Source organism: Equus caballus, chromosome 12 (genome assembly GCF_041296265.1).
Source record: "Equus caballus isolate H_3958 breed thoroughbred chromosome 12, TB-T2T, whole genome shotgun sequence".
Classification (NCBI taxonomy): domain Eukaryota; kingdom Metazoa; phylum Chordata; class Mammalia; order Perissodactyla; family Equidae; genus Equus; species Equus caballus.
In genome coordinates, this window is record NC_091695.1 from 26,224,118 (window position 1) to 26,241,178 (window position 17,061).

The 17,061-nt window shown below is 44.3% G+C and overlaps 2 protein-coding genes across 3 annotated transcripts; one reads left to right on the forward strand and one right to left on the reverse strand.

Annotated features, from left to right (window-relative positions):
• Positions 1-787: 787 nt before the first annotated feature.
• MED19 (mediator complex subunit 19) lies at positions 788-7,641 on the reverse strand. The gene is made up of 5 exons (XM_001498524.6): positions 7,374-7,641; positions 2,464-2,720; positions 2,205-2,301; positions 1,794-1,888; positions 788-1,598 (listed from the first exon to the last, which is right to left on the reverse strand). Exons 1-5 carry the CDS (start codon positions 7,639-7,641, stop codon positions 1,530-1,532), a joined length of 786 nt encoding a protein of 261 aa, XP_001498574.3. The 3' UTR covers positions 788-1,529.
• A 114-nt stretch (positions 7,642-7,755) lies between these two features.
• TMX2 (thioredoxin related transmembrane protein 2) lies at positions 7,756-16,965 on the forward strand. 2 transcript variants are annotated; one of them, XM_001498540.7, is made up of 8 exons: positions 7,756-8,214; positions 14,076-14,136; positions 14,361-14,474; positions 14,735-14,811; positions 15,040-15,146; positions 15,298-15,363; positions 15,443-15,572; positions 16,113-16,965. In XM_001498540.7, the coding sequence occupies exons 1-8, from the start codon at positions 8,026-8,028 to the stop codon at positions 16,257-16,259; spliced, it is 891 nt and encodes a 296-aa protein (XP_001498590.1). In that variant the 5' UTR covers positions 7,756-8,025; the 3' UTR covers positions 16,260-16,965. The 2 variants fall into 2 exon arrangements, with proteins under 2 accessions (XP_001498590.1, XP_023509858.1); XM_023654090.2 differs by lacking the exon at positions 16,113-16,965 and having other exon boundaries at positions 8,026-8,214; positions 15,298-15,352; positions 15,443-15,567.
• Positions 16,966-17,061: the final 96 nt, after the last annotated feature.

The following is a 17,061-nucleotide window of genomic DNA, read 5'->3' on the forward strand; positions in this document are numbered from 1 at the left end:
AATTACAAAGAAAACCTCAAGCTTCTCTTGTCCAGGCCCATCTTTAGGCAGGACTATAGTTAAAACAACAGGTCCTGGTTTTATTTCAGAGATTTACTTCAAAAATTCCTGAAAAAACCTTTTGTAATCACCAAAGTTTCTTGTTGTCTCAAAGCTTAGAGAACTCCTGACTTGTGACACAGATGTTCCTTAATAGAGAATTTTGTCTCTGGAAAGAAAAGCTCATTTTGGATGTAGCCAAAGGTGACACAGTGGATGATCAAAGTATGAAAGCCTGTTAAAGGCAGATTGGTGGGATAAATGGGTGGCAGTTCAATTTCATCTCTCATATTTTCTCTTCCAGTTGTCAAAAGCAAAAGGCTATGCCCTAATTTTAAATAGGCATCCTCAGACACTAAATCTCAGAAAACTGGCCAGAATCCTTTATTTTCACTATCCATAACTTAAATACATAAACTCTTGCTCTGAAGTCCTAGATTAGAACTGGAGCTGAATGAGTGGTTTCCTGCCTATTGATCTAAGAACACCCTTGGCTCATAGCAACAGATTTTAACTGTTGTACATCAAATTTAGCTTCAAGTCAGATTACATTAACTTGGATTTTCTTATGGATATTTTCAGTTACCTGACCTGCTGCAAAGACTGAACAGATTTATTTTACATTTTGCTAGTTTAGGCTGCCTATTTGTTGCTTAAAAGCTTAGAAATGTTTTCACATTGGCCAGATAATTTCATTGTCTTAACTAAGGAATGAGGCAGGTCAAAAGTTATACAGACAAGAGAGGCATTTACTTTTGCTTGCCAGAGGTTTATTTAAAAAAATCATAGGCTTGACCAAGAATCAACCTTGTTGAAATACACTGGTGATTGTGGGTGCTTTTTCAGTGGCTACTGTTTCAACACAAAAGTGACCTAGAAGACAGTTGAGCCCTAACTGGATCAGCTCTTCAGATGGAGTCTGAAGATCATCCGGGTGCTTGGTTCTCAACATTATGGGCAGAGTGTTACGCTGTGGACAGGTATTAGCAATCTCTGCCTCACTTTTGGACCATGTTCCCCAATCTCACTCTGGTTGTTTCCCTCTCTGCTGATCAAATAATACACGACAAGACCCAAATCCACTCAGATCTTCGCATGCCTTGGCTTAAACCCTGACTCATGGAAAGGCACTTACCTCTTAACAGGCAGCCACTCTTCAGCCAGTTTGGTAAACACAATTTTTTTAAAAAAAGAAAAACCCTAACAAATCAGGTAAAGTCCTAAATTAGACAAATTGCACAAAAGAGATGAAAAGAAGGCTTCCTGGGAAAGGAAGAGATGTCCACTGAGAAAGCCAACTGGGCTGCGCCTTAGAAAAGCATGGCCCTTCTCTTACAATGCATTAATCTTAACCGAGCACAGCAGGAGCTGGCTTCTGTCCCACCCAGAGGGGATGCTCCCCAGGCGGTGTCCAAGAGCCGGGAAGGCAGCTTTTGTCATCAGGTTAGGTGTGGCAGGAAAAGCCATTCTGACAGAGTCCAGTGGTCCTGTTAGCGGAGACTGCTGCTGCTGCTGGCCTGAGAGCTGCCCATACCTGGGTGGTCTGGACTGTGTCGGTTCTGGGGAAGACAAGAAAGGAGGGGTAAGAGAACACCTTAGGAAGTAGCCTTGGCTTTGACCAGGGCTGTCCAGAGGAAAACTGGAACCTGCCTGGGGTTTTACCTTGGGTCCAACCTGAGGCAAAGGACTCCACCTAGGACAGGGGAGAGATACTGGGGAACGCAGTGGGCTGTAGTAACTAGCCCCTGCCTTACCTTCTTTTTCTTCTTCTCTTTCTTCTTCCTTTTCCTTTCAGGATCCTCTTCTTTTTTCTTTTTCTTCTTCTTGTGATCTGAATCAGATGGTGTTTCTGTAGGAGACATTAGGTGTCTATCACCCACAGAGCTCCAGATTCCCTATAGCTAGGAACTCTGAAGACTACAGGACAACCCCTAGTCAAGGGCAATTGCTTTTCTTCAAATGGCCAGAAAGGATATGGAGGCACTGCTAAAGCCCCTGTCGCAAGTTGCTACTTGCCCAGGAGACACCATTCCGTCAGTTTCTTTTGTCAGGAGAATTTGGGAGTCCAGGGCTCCGTGGCGAACTTAATTCGGCTTTTAACTGAGGAAGGTGGAACCAGATTCAGAATGTCAGGTTTTCTGCCTTTGAATAGAACCACTTCTTACCTGGGGGGACAGGATCCTGGGTACGGCTCTGTTTGTGCTTGTGTTTATTCTTCTTCTTGGGAGGCTGAATGTGCATCAGACGACACTGCTCTGGCAACTGAAGGAACCAAAGAAAGTCCAGGTGAGTAGAGGGAGGACATCTGCTCCCATCATCTGTTCTGCTCAGTAAGTTACGAAGGAACAGACTTGGACAGAAAAACCACCTCCGTGCCTTTCAGGCCCCCCCATCTGCCTTCTTCCTCCCCAAGAGGGGACTCACCGGGCCAGTGTGGAGGCGGAAGCCAGCCAGCATCGTCCCTGTGATAGGATTAAAAGAGCCACCAAGAATAGGGGGCTTCTCAATGAGGGAGCGGAGGCTGCTATTATCATGGGAACCAGGCAGATCAATCATCCCCGGCAGGTCAGGCAGGAAGTTGCTTAGCTTCTCCTTCACTTTCTTCCCACAGAATTTATTATAGGCATGTTCCAGGTTGTAGTGTGTGATCAGATTGGTGCTGCCGGTAAGCTCTGTGCTGCCTGCAAAACAGGATTAGTCCCAAGAGTAGAAAATTTTTTTAAGTCACTGACCCTGAGGGAAAATGAAGGACTATGTTTTGGCCTAAATAAGGAATCTTGTAAGTGTGAATCACAAAATTTAAATTCACTTTTAAAGTCAAACAGCAAAAGTAAATAACATGATAAATACTAAAAATAAAATACTATAGGATGGTGGGTTGGAATAGGAACGAGAAAAAAATAGGGAAAAGTCCAAACAGGGCAGAGATGGAAACTGCTCTAACGCCATGAAGGAGACACTCTTCCCTTCTTGGACTAACCAGAATAATATGATGCTTACTCCCTGCTAAACACTGTTCTGAGTGCTTTTGATAAAATGTACTAGTGAGAAATTATACTCTCGGACATGACCAGGATACTACTACCTCACAGCTCAGCTACAACCAAGCTAAGGGCCAAGTATGACCCAATGGCTTGAGTATCTTGTCAAGGATCTTTTTTTTTTTTAGGAAGATTAGCCCTGAGCTAACATCTGCCACCAATCCTCCTCCTTCTGCTGAGGAAGACTGGTCCTGAGCTAACATTTGTGCCCATCTTCCTCTACTTTATATATGGGCTTGATACACGGTGTGTAGGTCGGCACTTGGGATCCGAACCAGTGAACCCTGGGCTGCTGAAGTAGAACGTGCGAACTTAACTGCTGTGCCACTGGGCCAGCCCTTCCCCCACCTTTTTTTTTTAACTAGGAAGAAACATTAATCACCTTTACATAGAAAAACAGCCAGGAGATTTTTCTAGCTACTGCTGCCTAACTTTTATCACCATTTTTATTCTTCCACATCATACCGACTGTAATACTTTGCCTAGAAGAAAGAAACGTTTGCTCAGAAGTTGGGCAACTAGAATTCTAATTCTGGCTGTCCTCTATGCCTCGGTTTCCTCTTATCTATGGAATGGGGTTATAACTATCTTAAGTACACTAAATTTTTTTTCAAGGTTCAAATGAGAACATATTCAAAAGGATAAAGTATTATACAAATGCAAGGCATTATCAGTACAAATATTGCATAGCTGACTTTTTTCAAAGAATATAAACTTATTAGTAATATAATAAGGATCCAGTGGCAAGGGTGGACATATCTAGCCTACAACTTCATCTAGAGTTATGATGAACACAAAGGGTACAAATGACAAAAGTGGCTTGTTTATAATCATTCACTTGGGAAAACTCAGGTTCTGAACTGTGAGCCCCTTGAGGGCAGCGACAATGTCTTGTTCATTCATATATCCCTCGTGCCCAACACAGTAGACACAGTGGGTGCTCAATAACTATTAAATGAAGAAGGAATCTTTCCCTCAGACCTCTAGGCCTTACCCTATTCTTTGCCTTGTTTTTTCAAGCCAAATATCTCAGAAGAATGTCTACCGTAATGGCTGGAGACCCAATGCCACAGTACCTCTCCTCATAACTCCTAGGCAGTGCCTCCTGCCATAACAGTATCCTGATTTTTTCCCCTCTCTCAGCTCTCCTCCTGCCAGGTGGTTATGCTCAAGGCTCAGGTGAGATGGCACTCTGTGCTTTTTCTCAACTCTTTAACCTAAGAGTCCATCCAGCTTCATAGAACAATCAGTTCTATGAGGATGACTTATAAATCTCTGTCCCCAGCCCTCCTGAAAACTAATCTTGCCTTTCCAACTTCCTCTGACTTAATTCCATGCAGCTTCAATTTGTTTTTTTGAACTCCAAATCTTCCTCACCTTACTCATGGTTTCTCTGTTTCAATACATGGCACCCACATTCTCCAGATGTTTTTAGGAGCAGTACTCCTCAGTTCAGAAATCTCAGTGGCTTCCTATTGCCCTCAGGAAAAAGCTCAAATTCCTTTGGCATTTGCCGTCAAACACATCTTACTGTGACTTAGCTTCGGGGCCTGATCAACCACTAATCCCCTCTGCAAAGCTGCTGATCCATCCAAATGGGTCGCCATCATCTCCTCAGAAAAACACCCCTCATATTGTTTCTTTTTAGGAAATTCCTTTTAGGAAAATTGACCTAATTATTGGAAAATTCTTCCTAATTTTCTTCACTCATGTGAATTCTTCAAGGTCCAGCTCAAGTGACAACTTATTCCTGCTGTCATTTTGGATAAAAAGGGACATATTTTGAAAACCATCATGTAGTTCTTAATAGTCGTGAGTCATGACCACAAAGTAATGAGCTTGGCCTTGACAAGAAACAGAGTCACTACTTTATCCTTAAACAACATAGTTTGTATCCCTAAGTAAAATACACTTAAAAGTAAGGACCATGGGGCCGGCCCTGTGGCCAAGTGCTTAAGTTCACGCGCTCTGCTTCGGTGGCCCAGGGTTTTGCCAGTTCGAATCCTGGGCACGGACATGGCACCACGCACCAAGTCATGCTGAGGTGGCGTCCCACATGCCACAACTAGAAGGATCCACAACTAAAAATACACAATTATGTACTGGGGGACTTTGGGAGAAAAAGGAAAAATAAAATCTTTAAAAAAAAAAAAGTAAGGAACAGGCTTATTAATCTCTCTCCCTTTCTCACCCCATGTCCCCTTTCCTACACATCCAGCATTTGCTCAAAACAGATATTCAATATCTATCAACTGATTGATATAAATAGGTACAATCAGAACAGGTAAGGTTAAAGAAACTGCTGGTAGATGTGAACCACTAACTAAGCAAAGGAAAGGCAGCCTCTCTATTCAATACTATTACATATATAACTGCACTGTGAACTTCAAAGTACTGTACTGATATTCATTATTTCCCTCAACTTTTTTTTTTTTAAGGTACGCTTTTTTTGGTGAGGAAGACTGGCCCTGAGCTAACATCTATTGCCAATCTTCCTCTTCTTTTTCCTCCCCAAAGGTCCAGTACATAGTTGTGTATCCTAGTTGTAAGTCATTCTAGTTCTATGTGGGATGCTGCCACAGCTTGATGAGTTGATGATGGCTTGCTCAGTAGTGTGTAGGTCTGTGCCCAGGACCCAAACTGGCAAACCCCAGGCCACTGAAGTTGGAGCTCACAAACTAAACCACTTGGCCACCGGGCCGGCCCCTTCCCTCCACTCTTGATGTAGCAGTAGGATGGGATGAACTGAAAGGCATCTTGAAGACTTAACATGTCCAAAACGACTCTTGATTTCCACCTCCTCAAACTTGCTCGTTCCTGGTCTCAGCACTACCATCCACCCAATTATTCAAGCTAAAAATTTCCAAATCATCCTTAATTCCTCTCTCCTTCACTTCTATATTCAGTCCTTCATTCCTATCAGCTCTACCTCAAACATTTATCCTGCATCCATTTACTTCTCTCCTCCACTGCTATCACCTAGTCGAAACCATCTCTTTCTTGGACTCCTAAACAGTAACTCTTGACTGATTTTCCCACTTTCCTTTCTTAATGTAGCTGCTTGAAGGATTAAAAATAAATAACAGACCATGTCACTCTCCTATGTTAAAATGGCTTCCCCCTGAACTTAAAATCTAAATGCCTTAAAAAGGCCTCTGCCTATTCCTCCCACCTTCACCTCCTATCACTCTTTCTTTTGTTCATGTCACTGGAGTCCAGCAGGTCTTCTGTCCCTCAGATATCCCAAGCTTTTTCTCACATCAGGGCTTCTAATCTCATTTCCTGTATCTAGAATTATCCGTCTCTCCTATTCATAAATGGCGCTTCCGCTGCGCTTATGTTTTAGCTCAAACATAATCTACTCAGAGAGGGCTTCTCTGATGGCTTCAGCTAAAGGATTTCTCCCTCCTCAATTTTTTTTTTTTTTGAGGAAGATTAGCCCTGAGCTAACTACTGCCAACCCCCCTCTTTCTGCTGAGGAAGACTGGCCCTGAGCTAACACCCACGGCCATCTTCCTCCACTTTATACGTGGGACGCCTACCACAGCATGGCTTTTGCCAAGTGGTGCCATGTCCGCACCCGGGATCCGAACCAGCGAACCCGAGGCTGCGGAGAAGCAGAACATGCGGAGTTAACCGCTGCGCCACCGGCCGGCCTCCCCCTCAATTCTTTATCACGTTTTCTCCATTATCTGATATTACCTTGTGTACTCTTTGCCTCCTTCACTGACAAACTCCGAAAAACGCAAAGATCTTGTCAGTCTTGTTCACAGCTGTGTCTTCAGCATTTAGAACAGAGCTCAGTACACAGTAGGTGCTCAACAAAATAATTTTTTGAAATGAAAGAATCTAGTTCAATTCGAATCACTTCTTCAAACAGATGAGGAAAGCTGAGGCCCTGAGGAGGGCAACATGCCCAAAACCAACAGCAAGTTTTTCGCAGATTTGAAACTAAAACCTTAGATCCGCGGGGATGTTAAATCCGGACTCTCTCGTTCCAAACTCGAACCCTGGATAGTTTTTAGGGAGGCAGAAGCCAGTGTGAGGGACAGGGGCCTGATAAGGCGTGAAAGATGGTCATGGGGATGCATTCTCTTCCCGTTCGCAAGCCATCACAAGAACTCATGTCATCCCTTTGGTGGTGAATCCTCAGAGCCCTTCGAACTTAGAGCCCCGAAGTCCCGGCACGCGTTGCCTAGGTTACCTCTCACCTCCACCAGCCGGCTGAGAGCCACGCCCATCATCTCCTCGCTATGATCTGATTGGCTGGCTTCGGCTAGGCCTTGTACTCACCTGGCAGTTCCCGCATTAAGTAGAAGGGACCACAGCCAGCCGCTGACTTGTCGGCGCCAGGAGGGGCCGTGGCCGCGGTGGGGGGCGGAGCTGTGCCGGGTCCCCCGCCCGGAGGAGGGGGAGGCGGTGGTGGAGGCTTTCCAGGTCCGAAGCCGAGTGCGGTTGGGGGCGGTGGTGGGTCAGCCTGAGCCCCAAACAGCGCCGTGAAATTCTCCATCTTCCCCTCCGCCCCGGCGCTGTCTGGTTGTTTAGTATTGGTGATTCTCATTGGACAATCCTTTCACGGGGTACCGCCCTCTTCCTCCAGGAGCCGCTTATCATTGGAGTGCCTCGGGCCCCGCCTACCTTCTTCCGGCAAGGACTTCCGTCGCTTTATGAGAACGTTCAGGAAGCGCTATTTAACCTTATTAAATTCTCTCTCTGCCAGCCGGGGTCATATATCCAATAAAATGACTTAGGCGGGAAAAGCGACAGCCACATTGGCCAATAAAATGTCAAATCCCATTTTCACTGCTGACCTATCGTAAAGTCCAGTCAGAGATCTAATTCCGGGTCCAGAGGCGGTGCATCCGAGACCAGGCCCAATGGAGGGAGAGGCGGTTACCTGACCAACCGACGCCGGGGAGCTGCGGGCCCGGCTCCGGCTGAAAAGATGGCGGTCCTGGCGCCTTTAATTGCTCTGGTGTATTCGGTGCCGCGACTTTCACGATGGCTGGCACGACCTTACTACCTTTTGTCAGCCCTGCTCTCGGCTGCCTTCCTACTCGTGAGGAAGCTGCCCCCGCTCTGCCACAGTCTCCCCACGCAACGCGAAGACGGCAACCCGTGTGACTTTGACTGGGTGAGCGACCCCCGCTGAGGACCCCGCGACCTTGACTGTCCCTGCCCCCGCGGGTGCATCCGGGGGCCCCGAGGTTCAGCTTTGTGAGAACACCTGAGGTTCTGAGCCTGTAGCGGACTTAACAGACCATTAGAGTGTAGGGCCTGGACCCTCTTCGAGTCTAAACCTCTGCATGTTCAATTAAGATAGGAAAACAGCGGGTTAGCCTGGACGATAGCCTGGCTCTTTCTGACTCTGGAGTCATCTTTCCATCTTACCATTCATAGTTGTCAATAGCCCTCCCCAACTCAACACATGTGCAGTGTTTTACAGTGCTGCTCATATGTAAAGCCCGTTGAGAAGCCAGTGAGGTGAACAAGGCAAATGGTGTTCCTGTTTTATTGATGAAGAAATTGATCTCAGCGTGGTTACACGACTTGCCCAAGGTCACACAACTAGTGAGTGACTGGGATTTGAAACCACTCTTCTGGCCATAGTACCTGCACCCTCTGTCAGCCATTTCTTAATTCAGTTCACATTTCCGGAGTGCGAGCTTTATGCTAGGCACTGTGCTGCATCCTGAGAATGCAAAAGTGAATAAAATTGTTAAGCCTATTGAAAAGGAATTGTAAAAAATACATTGTAGAGAAATCTATCTCAAGCCTCTTGCTGTATTTCCTGGGTAGGAGTGGAGGGACCACTCAGAAAAATGAATTGAAGCTCTGTGCCCTCTGCTGTATGGCAGCATCTGTATTCTGAGGAAGGAGGGTCATCCTGAGTTTTTATCTTTTTTTCCAGCCCTCTCAAATGAGTCTTGACCTTTACTAGAAGCTACTCGTTTACTTTTATCCTCCATCTCGTTTACTCCTTAGTGCTTTGTCTGTCCTTTCCAGACAGTATTATTAATTAGCTCAAATGTTGCCCTGCTATTTTCAAAAGATCCTATTTTTATCTGATATTCTATACCACTTTAAGCAATATGGAACTCAAAAATATAAGTGGATAGTAATAAAGATTTTTTTTTAAAGATTTTATTTTTTCCTTTTTCTCCCCAAAGCCCCCCAGTACATAGTTGTATATTCTTCGTTGTGGGTCCTTCTAGTTTTGGCATGTGGGACGCTGCCTCAGTGTGGTTTGATGAGCAGTGCCATGTCCGCGCCCAGGATTCGAACCAACAAAACACAGGGCCTCCTGCACCAGAGTGCGCGAACTTAACCACTCAGCCACGGGGCCAGCCCCAAAGATTTTAATAAATGTAGGGACCTTTTATATAATTAATTTCTCTATATACTCATCTAATAATATGCAAGATATTGGAAGTTTTATAGTTTATTATTACTCTGATAGAATTTTTTTTTTGGTGAGGAAGGTTGGCACTGAGCTAACATCTGTTGCCAACCTTCCTCTTTTTGCTTGAGGAGGATTGTCCCTGAGCTAACATCTGTGCCTATCTTCCTCTATTTTGTATGTGGGATGCTGCTACAGTGTTGCTTGATGACCAGTGTGTAGGTCTGCGCCGTGGATCTGAACCCACAAACCCAGGCCCTAAAGCAGAATGCGCACACTTAACCACTACAGCATCGCGCTGGCCCCTAGACTTTTTTTTTTTTTAACTACTTAGGGTTTATGGCCGGTGTTTGTTTTTCTGGAAAATCCCTGTTTTACAGATTTACCTTGGTGATTGGGAAGTTAGTATATTAAAGTAAATAATATTAGCAATAACAGGTAAACTTAAAAATTTTAGTGGCTTAACAGAATAAAAGTTTATTTCAATTTTATTAAATAAAAGGAAAGAAGCGTTTTGCTTTTCCTATATATACAGTTTTTCAGAGTAATCAAATAATTGATAAGGGAATGTTGATTTCTTAATAGAAGAATTTGAATTAATACAGAAGGAATGATAGAATTTAAAAATCATTTAGCAGCACCTAATGAAATAATAAATCTAGGCAGTGATCATCTGTGGATGCTAAAACCATCAGATTAAAAGTTGATGTGTCCTCTGAAGGATGCAGTGGGGAGTACCTAGCACCACCTGTGATACAATTTTGGCAAAAAATTTGGATTTTTATTGTATTCAAACCTCTAAATTTCATTACCATTTTACAAGAAATATGGGAGATGGAGGATTATCATTCGAAGAAAACATACCATGAGTATGAAGGCAGCCAAATCTTAAAAGCAAGAAAGTTGACAGTACAAGTGACTCAATGCCTTCACCAGACAAATAGCTGGGGGGTAAAAATGAAGGGCAGGTATCCTTCAGAGTTTAAAGGAAGACCAAAGAAACACACCAGCCAAATGCAGTGTGTGGATTTTGCTTGCTTGTTCCTGATTTGAACAAACAACTATAGAAAGACAACTTGAGATAACTGGGATGATTTGAATAAGGACCAAATATTAGATGACAGTGGGAATTATTGTTGATTCTGTTACATATGATAATGGGATTTGGGTTTGTTAAAAAAAAGTCCTTATCAGGCCAGCCTGGTGGCACAGTGGTCAAGTTTGCATGTTCCTCTTCAGCAGCCAGGGTTCACCAGTTCGGATCCTGGGTGCGGACTTATGCACCACTTGTCAACCATGCTGTGGCAAGCATCCCACATATAAAGTAGAGGAAGATGGGCACTGAGGTTAGCTCAGGGCCAGTCTTCCTCAGCAAAAAGAGGAGGATTGGTGGCAGATGTTAGCTCAGGGTTAATCTTCCTCAAAATAAATAAATAAGTTAATTAATTATCTCCATATCTGTAAGAGATACACACTGAAGTATTTATAGTGAAATGATATAACTGGAATTTGCTTTAAGTTTCCCCAGCAAAAAAAGTGAGTAGCATAGATGAAATAGAACCATTCTGGCAAAATGTTGCCATGAAGCTGAGTAAAAGGGGTTCATTAAAGTGTTATGAGGAGGAAAAATAATTTTCCTTCTACTCTTCTGAGTTTCTTGGCTGAAACGCCTGTAATAAAAGACAGACTAGACAATTAAAAGACAAATAGAAGTTTATTAACATGTATACCTCATGCATACACAGGAGATGCCCCAGGAAACATGAATAACTCTAAGGGGTGGCTTAGAACTCTACTTATGCAGCATCTTCAGCAAAGTATGATAAATTTGTGGAGAAACAACTGGACAAAGGAAAGCAGTTTTAGGCTTCCAAGGGCAACAAACTGGGGGAAACTAATGCTAGGTAAAGCCTAGTTTGCTAGGTAGATTCTTCTGGGGCAGTCTCCAGGCTGATAGGGTCTAAAGTTATCTCCCTTGATTAACTTTTGTCTTTCCTGGTAGAGAGAGTTGGAGGGATACCTTTGAAAATTTATATCCTGCTTTTAGACTAACAGAGGGAGAACAGGGAACTTTTTTTTTTTGAGGAAGATTAGCCCTGAGCTAACTACTGCCAATCTTCCTCTACTTTATATGTGGGATGCCTACCTCAGCATGGCTTTTGCCAAGCAGTGCCATGTCCACACCTGGGATCCGAACTGGCGAACCCTGGGCCACCGAGAAGCAGAACATGTGAACTTAACTGCTGCGCCACTTGGCCAGCCCCGGGAACTTTTCTTGTATCTACTTCTTAATTACCTTCAGGCTCAAAATAATCCTTATGCCAAAGTGGCATATTTTGGGGTGGCATATTCTCTTACCCTCTAGTATCCTCTCTTTCCTTTTGTGTATGTTTGAAATTTCCTGTAATAAAAAGTTTAAAAACAATGAATGAACAAGCAGAATGACCAGGGGGCCTCTGCTTCATACAGTTATTCTGGAACCCAGTCTCATTCTGTCTTCAGCCTATGGCCTTACCGTCATCCCAGCATCCAGCGAGCAGATGATGAAAGAAAGCTGGAATTCAAGGATACACTCCTTCTTAACTGTCTAGGGGCAGTGGCCACTCACATTCTATTCAGGAGTACTAGTCACACAGTTCTACCTAGATGCAAGGAGACTGGGAGTCTAGTTGCAGTATGCCCAAGAGGAAAAGGAAATAAGGTTTGGAGTATACATAGCCAGCTCTTGTCATAGACTCATTCTCTATCTTGAGAGAATATTCCTTGTAGTCCCATCTTTGGTCTTCTGACTGACCACAGTTCCCTTTTAAAATTCACCTTTCCACAATTGTAAATCCCAATTCTAAACCAATTTCATTCGTGAAAATGCTTCTTAATTTCTGCTCAGGTATATTTAGTAAGGTGTGTCGTCTTCCTTAACCCCCACTTTACATGTCCATTTCCTTTTTTTTTTTAGATTTAATTTTTTTCCTTTTTCTCCCCAAAGCCCCCCGGTACATAGTTGTATATTCTTCGTTGTGGGTCCTTCTAGTTGTGGCATGTGGGACGCTGCCTCAGCGTGGTTTGATGAGCAGTGCCATGTCCGCACCCAGGATTCGAACCAACGAAACACTGGGCCGCCTGCAGCGGAGTGCGCGAACTTAACCACTCGGCCACGGGGCCAGCCCCTACACGTCCATTTCTAAATCTAGTCAGTTACTTTTTTTTGGAGATCAAGGCTGCAAACCTAGGTCCCTGACTCCTACCTGTAAATTGCTGTTGACCGGTTCTGTCTGCAATAATGATTTGGGTCCCTGTATTATAAACAAAAGGTATGGAAGGCTTCAGACCATCAAATGTATAGTTGCCCTTCCTCCCATGCTTTCTCTCACATGGTTTTTGCTATTCTTCATTGCAGTCTTTACTCTTTGAAATTATCTTGTTTCTTTGTCATGTTTATTGTGTGTCTCACTTGCTCATATGGAGCTTACATTCTAGAAGGTGAGAAAGAACTATAAGCCAAGGTTACCAAAAAGGGCCCTTGAGAGTTCTGAAAGGCCTCCTTCGATTCTCAAATTAAATTAAAGGTGCATGGATTTCACTGATGATTAGGTGGAGAGGAGTGACTTAAGTTAAGCAAAACCAAACAAATGGAATAAGCATATATTGTATGAATGGAATATTACTGAGCAAGTTTCCCTGGAAAAGTTTTGTTTTTCCAGGGTCATACTGAGTTGGTTGTAATATCATACAGTTTTACGCTAAATACTTTATACAACTCTTTCATACCTGTTATCTCATTTCATCCTCACAACAGCATTTTGAGGAAACCAAAGCTCAGAGGTTACTCCAGTGATTTGTTGAAAGTCACCAGCCAGTTTGTGGCAGGGGTAGAACCTGAACCTAGATCTTCTGATGGTTGTCCTTCCCGCTATACCTTAGCTGTCTCCAGTTCGTTCGTTCTTGTTACTGTAACCACGGGCCCTCTAGGACCAGTTTGAGCTGACCTCATCTTATCAACAGAGTGATTAAGAGTTGTTTTTCAGAGGCAGTGTGCAAAAAAAGTTGCAAGTCACGTAGCCAGAACATGTGCAGAGGAGAAAATCTTGACCTGAAATGACACCGGAACCAAAGATTCCCCCCCACCATGGAACCAAAGGACTGGGCCATGATTAGAACTTGAAAGTCGGATTCTTACCAGAAGCGAGGGGTCCAGTGTGTAGGAAGACCTGGTGTGAAAACCCCTTCCACACCTTACTGTAAATGTTTGAAGCTCTCCAATTGACACCTGCCCCGCCAGTGTTTCCACGTACCAGCCTGTTCTCCCTAACCTCTTATGTTTCACCCCAAACAGTGAATCGGGGAGACAGATTTGAGAGCTTTGCCTCCTGTCTCCTTGCAGGTCGACCTTGCAATAAAGCCTTTTCTTTTCTCAAATGCTGGTGGTATAATTATTGGCTTGTTTTTATGTGCATCGGGCAGAGAAGCCCCTTTCTGTGCAGTAACATTACCATTCGCAGTTTGGATCTCTGTTGGTTTTTATTCCATATTTGGCTTCCTTGCCCACCCAAATCATCTCTATTCATGGCTCTCTTGTCACTTTGATTCTGTCCCAGAGAGAAGTAGAGATCCTGATGTTCCTCAGTGCCATTGTGATGATGAAGAACCGCAGATCCAGTAAGTTTAGCCTGCTTCTTCGTCTCTCAAGGTTAGGCCTAATGCCTCTGGAAGAGCTTTCATTGATGTTATGAGAGTCCCTCATTCCAAGCCAAGGCTGAATTTGATCTTGGACTTTTATCCCCTTCCTCCTCTCCCGTTTCAAAGTACTCCAGGAAGAGAGACAAATAATGGGATATAGGAGCGTGCAGCCCAGCCTGACCTGTGACGTCTTTGTGTTTCAGTCACTGTGGAGCAGCATATAGGCAACATCTTCATGTTTAGTAAAGTGGCCAATGCAATTCTTTTCTTCCGCCTGGATATTCGCATGGGCCTGCTTTACATCACACTCTGCATAGGTAAGGAGACTGGAAGACTTGGTTGTGGGAACCACATTCCAATCCCAAACCAGTTTCTCCATACCCTTCTTCCATATCTTGTACCTAATTAATTGTGGATGTGGCTCAGGTAATGAGAATCTACAGTGACTTTATTTAAGAGGAAGGGAATGTGTCAGTGGTCTACATATCTTTGGTGCCTGAAATCTGAGTTGGTTTGAAAGTAAGTCCCCTGCCCAAGGCTTTCTATGTTTCCTCTGATGTCTTTTTTCTGTGTTTAGTGTTCCTGATGACGTGCAAGCCCCCATTGTATATGGGCCCTGAGTATATCAAGTACTTCAATGATAAAACCATTGATGTGAGTGTCCTTCCTCCCTTCTGTTTCTTGGGGCCCTTGTGGGTTTTGTAGTTGTGTTCTTTACTCACTAGCAGGAGCAACAGTGCTTCAGAATGGAAGTTGGGCACGATGGTTTATTATGGGATCTAGGGGAGAGGGGGAGCCAGGAGGGGGAATTAGATGCTAATGTCTGAACCTCCCCAGGAGCCTGTGTGATCCAGCTCACTGTTTCTTCCCTGTGTGTGGCAGGAAGAACTGGAGCGGGACAAGAGGGTCACTTGGATTGTGGAGTTCTTTGCCAATTGGTCTAATGACTGCCAATCATTTGCTCCTATCTATGCTGACCTCTCCCTCAAGTGAGTACTGTAAAGGGAGGGACGATGGAAATGGAGATGCTGTACCTTCTCTCTCATTGTTTTTGGCCCTGATTTTTGCACATTACAGTCAAAGGCGCCCCCCCCCCCCAATCTGTCTTGTTTCACTATGTTAATAATATGTTCTTCTCAGGTACAACTGTACAGGGCTAAATTTTGGGAAGGTGGACGTTGGACGCTACACTGATGTTAGTACCCGGTATGTAAGGGCCTGGGCAGGGAATCACTTTGCGTAATGCATACAGATGTGTTTACAGAATACTTTCTTGGCCCTGAAGGTACAAAGTGAGCACATCACCCCTCACCAAGCAGCTCCCTACCCTGATCCTGTTCCAAGGTGGCAAGGAGGTCATGCGGCGGCCACAGATTGACAAGAAAGGACGAGCTGTCTCTTGGACTTTCTCTGAGGTACATGAAAGAGTGGGCAAGTGGTTTGGAGAAGGGTGTGGAACAGTGGGTGGGCTTTGAAGCCCAACCTGGGTTTGATTCCTAGCTCTGCCACTTGCCCACAAGCTTTGAGGGTGGGGACTAATTATTAGAACTCATTCATGAATTCTCTCAGCAAATTTATATTATGCTTCTACCATGTGCCAGACCTGCTAGTACTGGGGAACAATTATGAGTTAAGATTTAGTCTCAAAGGCCCTTGTACCTATAGTCTGTAGACCTTAGGTTCCTTAGCAGTAAATTGGAGACAGTAACACTCAGATCATAGGGTTGTTTTGCAGATTACATTAAATATAGCTATAATTGTTGGCACAGTGATTGGCACATAATAGGTACTTAGATATTAGTTGACTTTTCCAGGTACCCAAAAAAGGAGTTAGAGTAGATTTCTGTCCTTTGCTTCCTCCTTTCCTAGAGACTGTGTCTAAATACTTCTTAGTTCCTAGGCTCTGTACTCTCCCTTCCAACCTGAACCCTGATGTGTGCATCTCTTTTGCACAGGAGAATGTGATCCGAGAATTCAGCTTGAATGAGCTCTATCAACGGGCCAAGAAGCTGTCAAAGGCTGGAGATAATATCCCTGAGGAGCAGCCTGTAGTCCCAACCCCCGCTGCAGTGCCAGATGGGGAAAGCAAGAAGGAAAAATAGGATCCCTGCCCTGTCAGTGCTTCCTCTCTTGTCAGTGCCAGGAATTTTTGAGGCCCTGCCCCTTCTCTAACCACAAGCCTTGCCTGCGGCCTCAGCCCTTTGTTTATGTTTTCTCTGTTTGGCTGTGCCTGGGTGGGGCAGGGCACTGCTTCTGATTTTAAAGAGGCATCATGGGAATTGACAGGCCTCCTCCAGGAAGGGCTCCACTGCTGTTGCACTGGAGGAAGGGAGAGATGTCATATGATGGAGGAGGAAATGCTTTCCCTCCAAGCTTGGGTCAGTGTGTCAGCTGCTGTCCACCACTCACACATCACCACAGTGAGGTTTCATTACTCCTCTTCGTGGACTTACACAGCCTACTTAGATACTTAGATTAAGTAAATCCTAATATAAGATGCTGGGGTACGGAGTCAGCACTAAGGTTTTTCCCTCAAGGACCCTTGCTGCTTTAGGCCCTTCTGGCTTGGTCTGTGGCCTTCATTAAAAAGTATAAGCTTAACTTTGTCACTGCTCCCAAGGAGAAACCTTTAACCACAGAGTTTTCTCATTGAAGATAGTAATGAATAATCCCCCTATTTTGTGGAGAGTGGGAGGTAGTGGGGCCTAGAGGAGAAAGTCCCTGGGTAAGATTGGGGTTTCACTTACCCTTCTACCTGCTCACCACACCCGGTTGATGGTTTTCCGTAATAAAAGAGACTGGAATTTCCTTTTGATTGTACCTTTTTGTGTTACTCCTATATTTGAAAAGCCAGGCAACTGCAGAGGAAGTGCCCATCTTAATTTCAAAGGCCAACCTGATTAG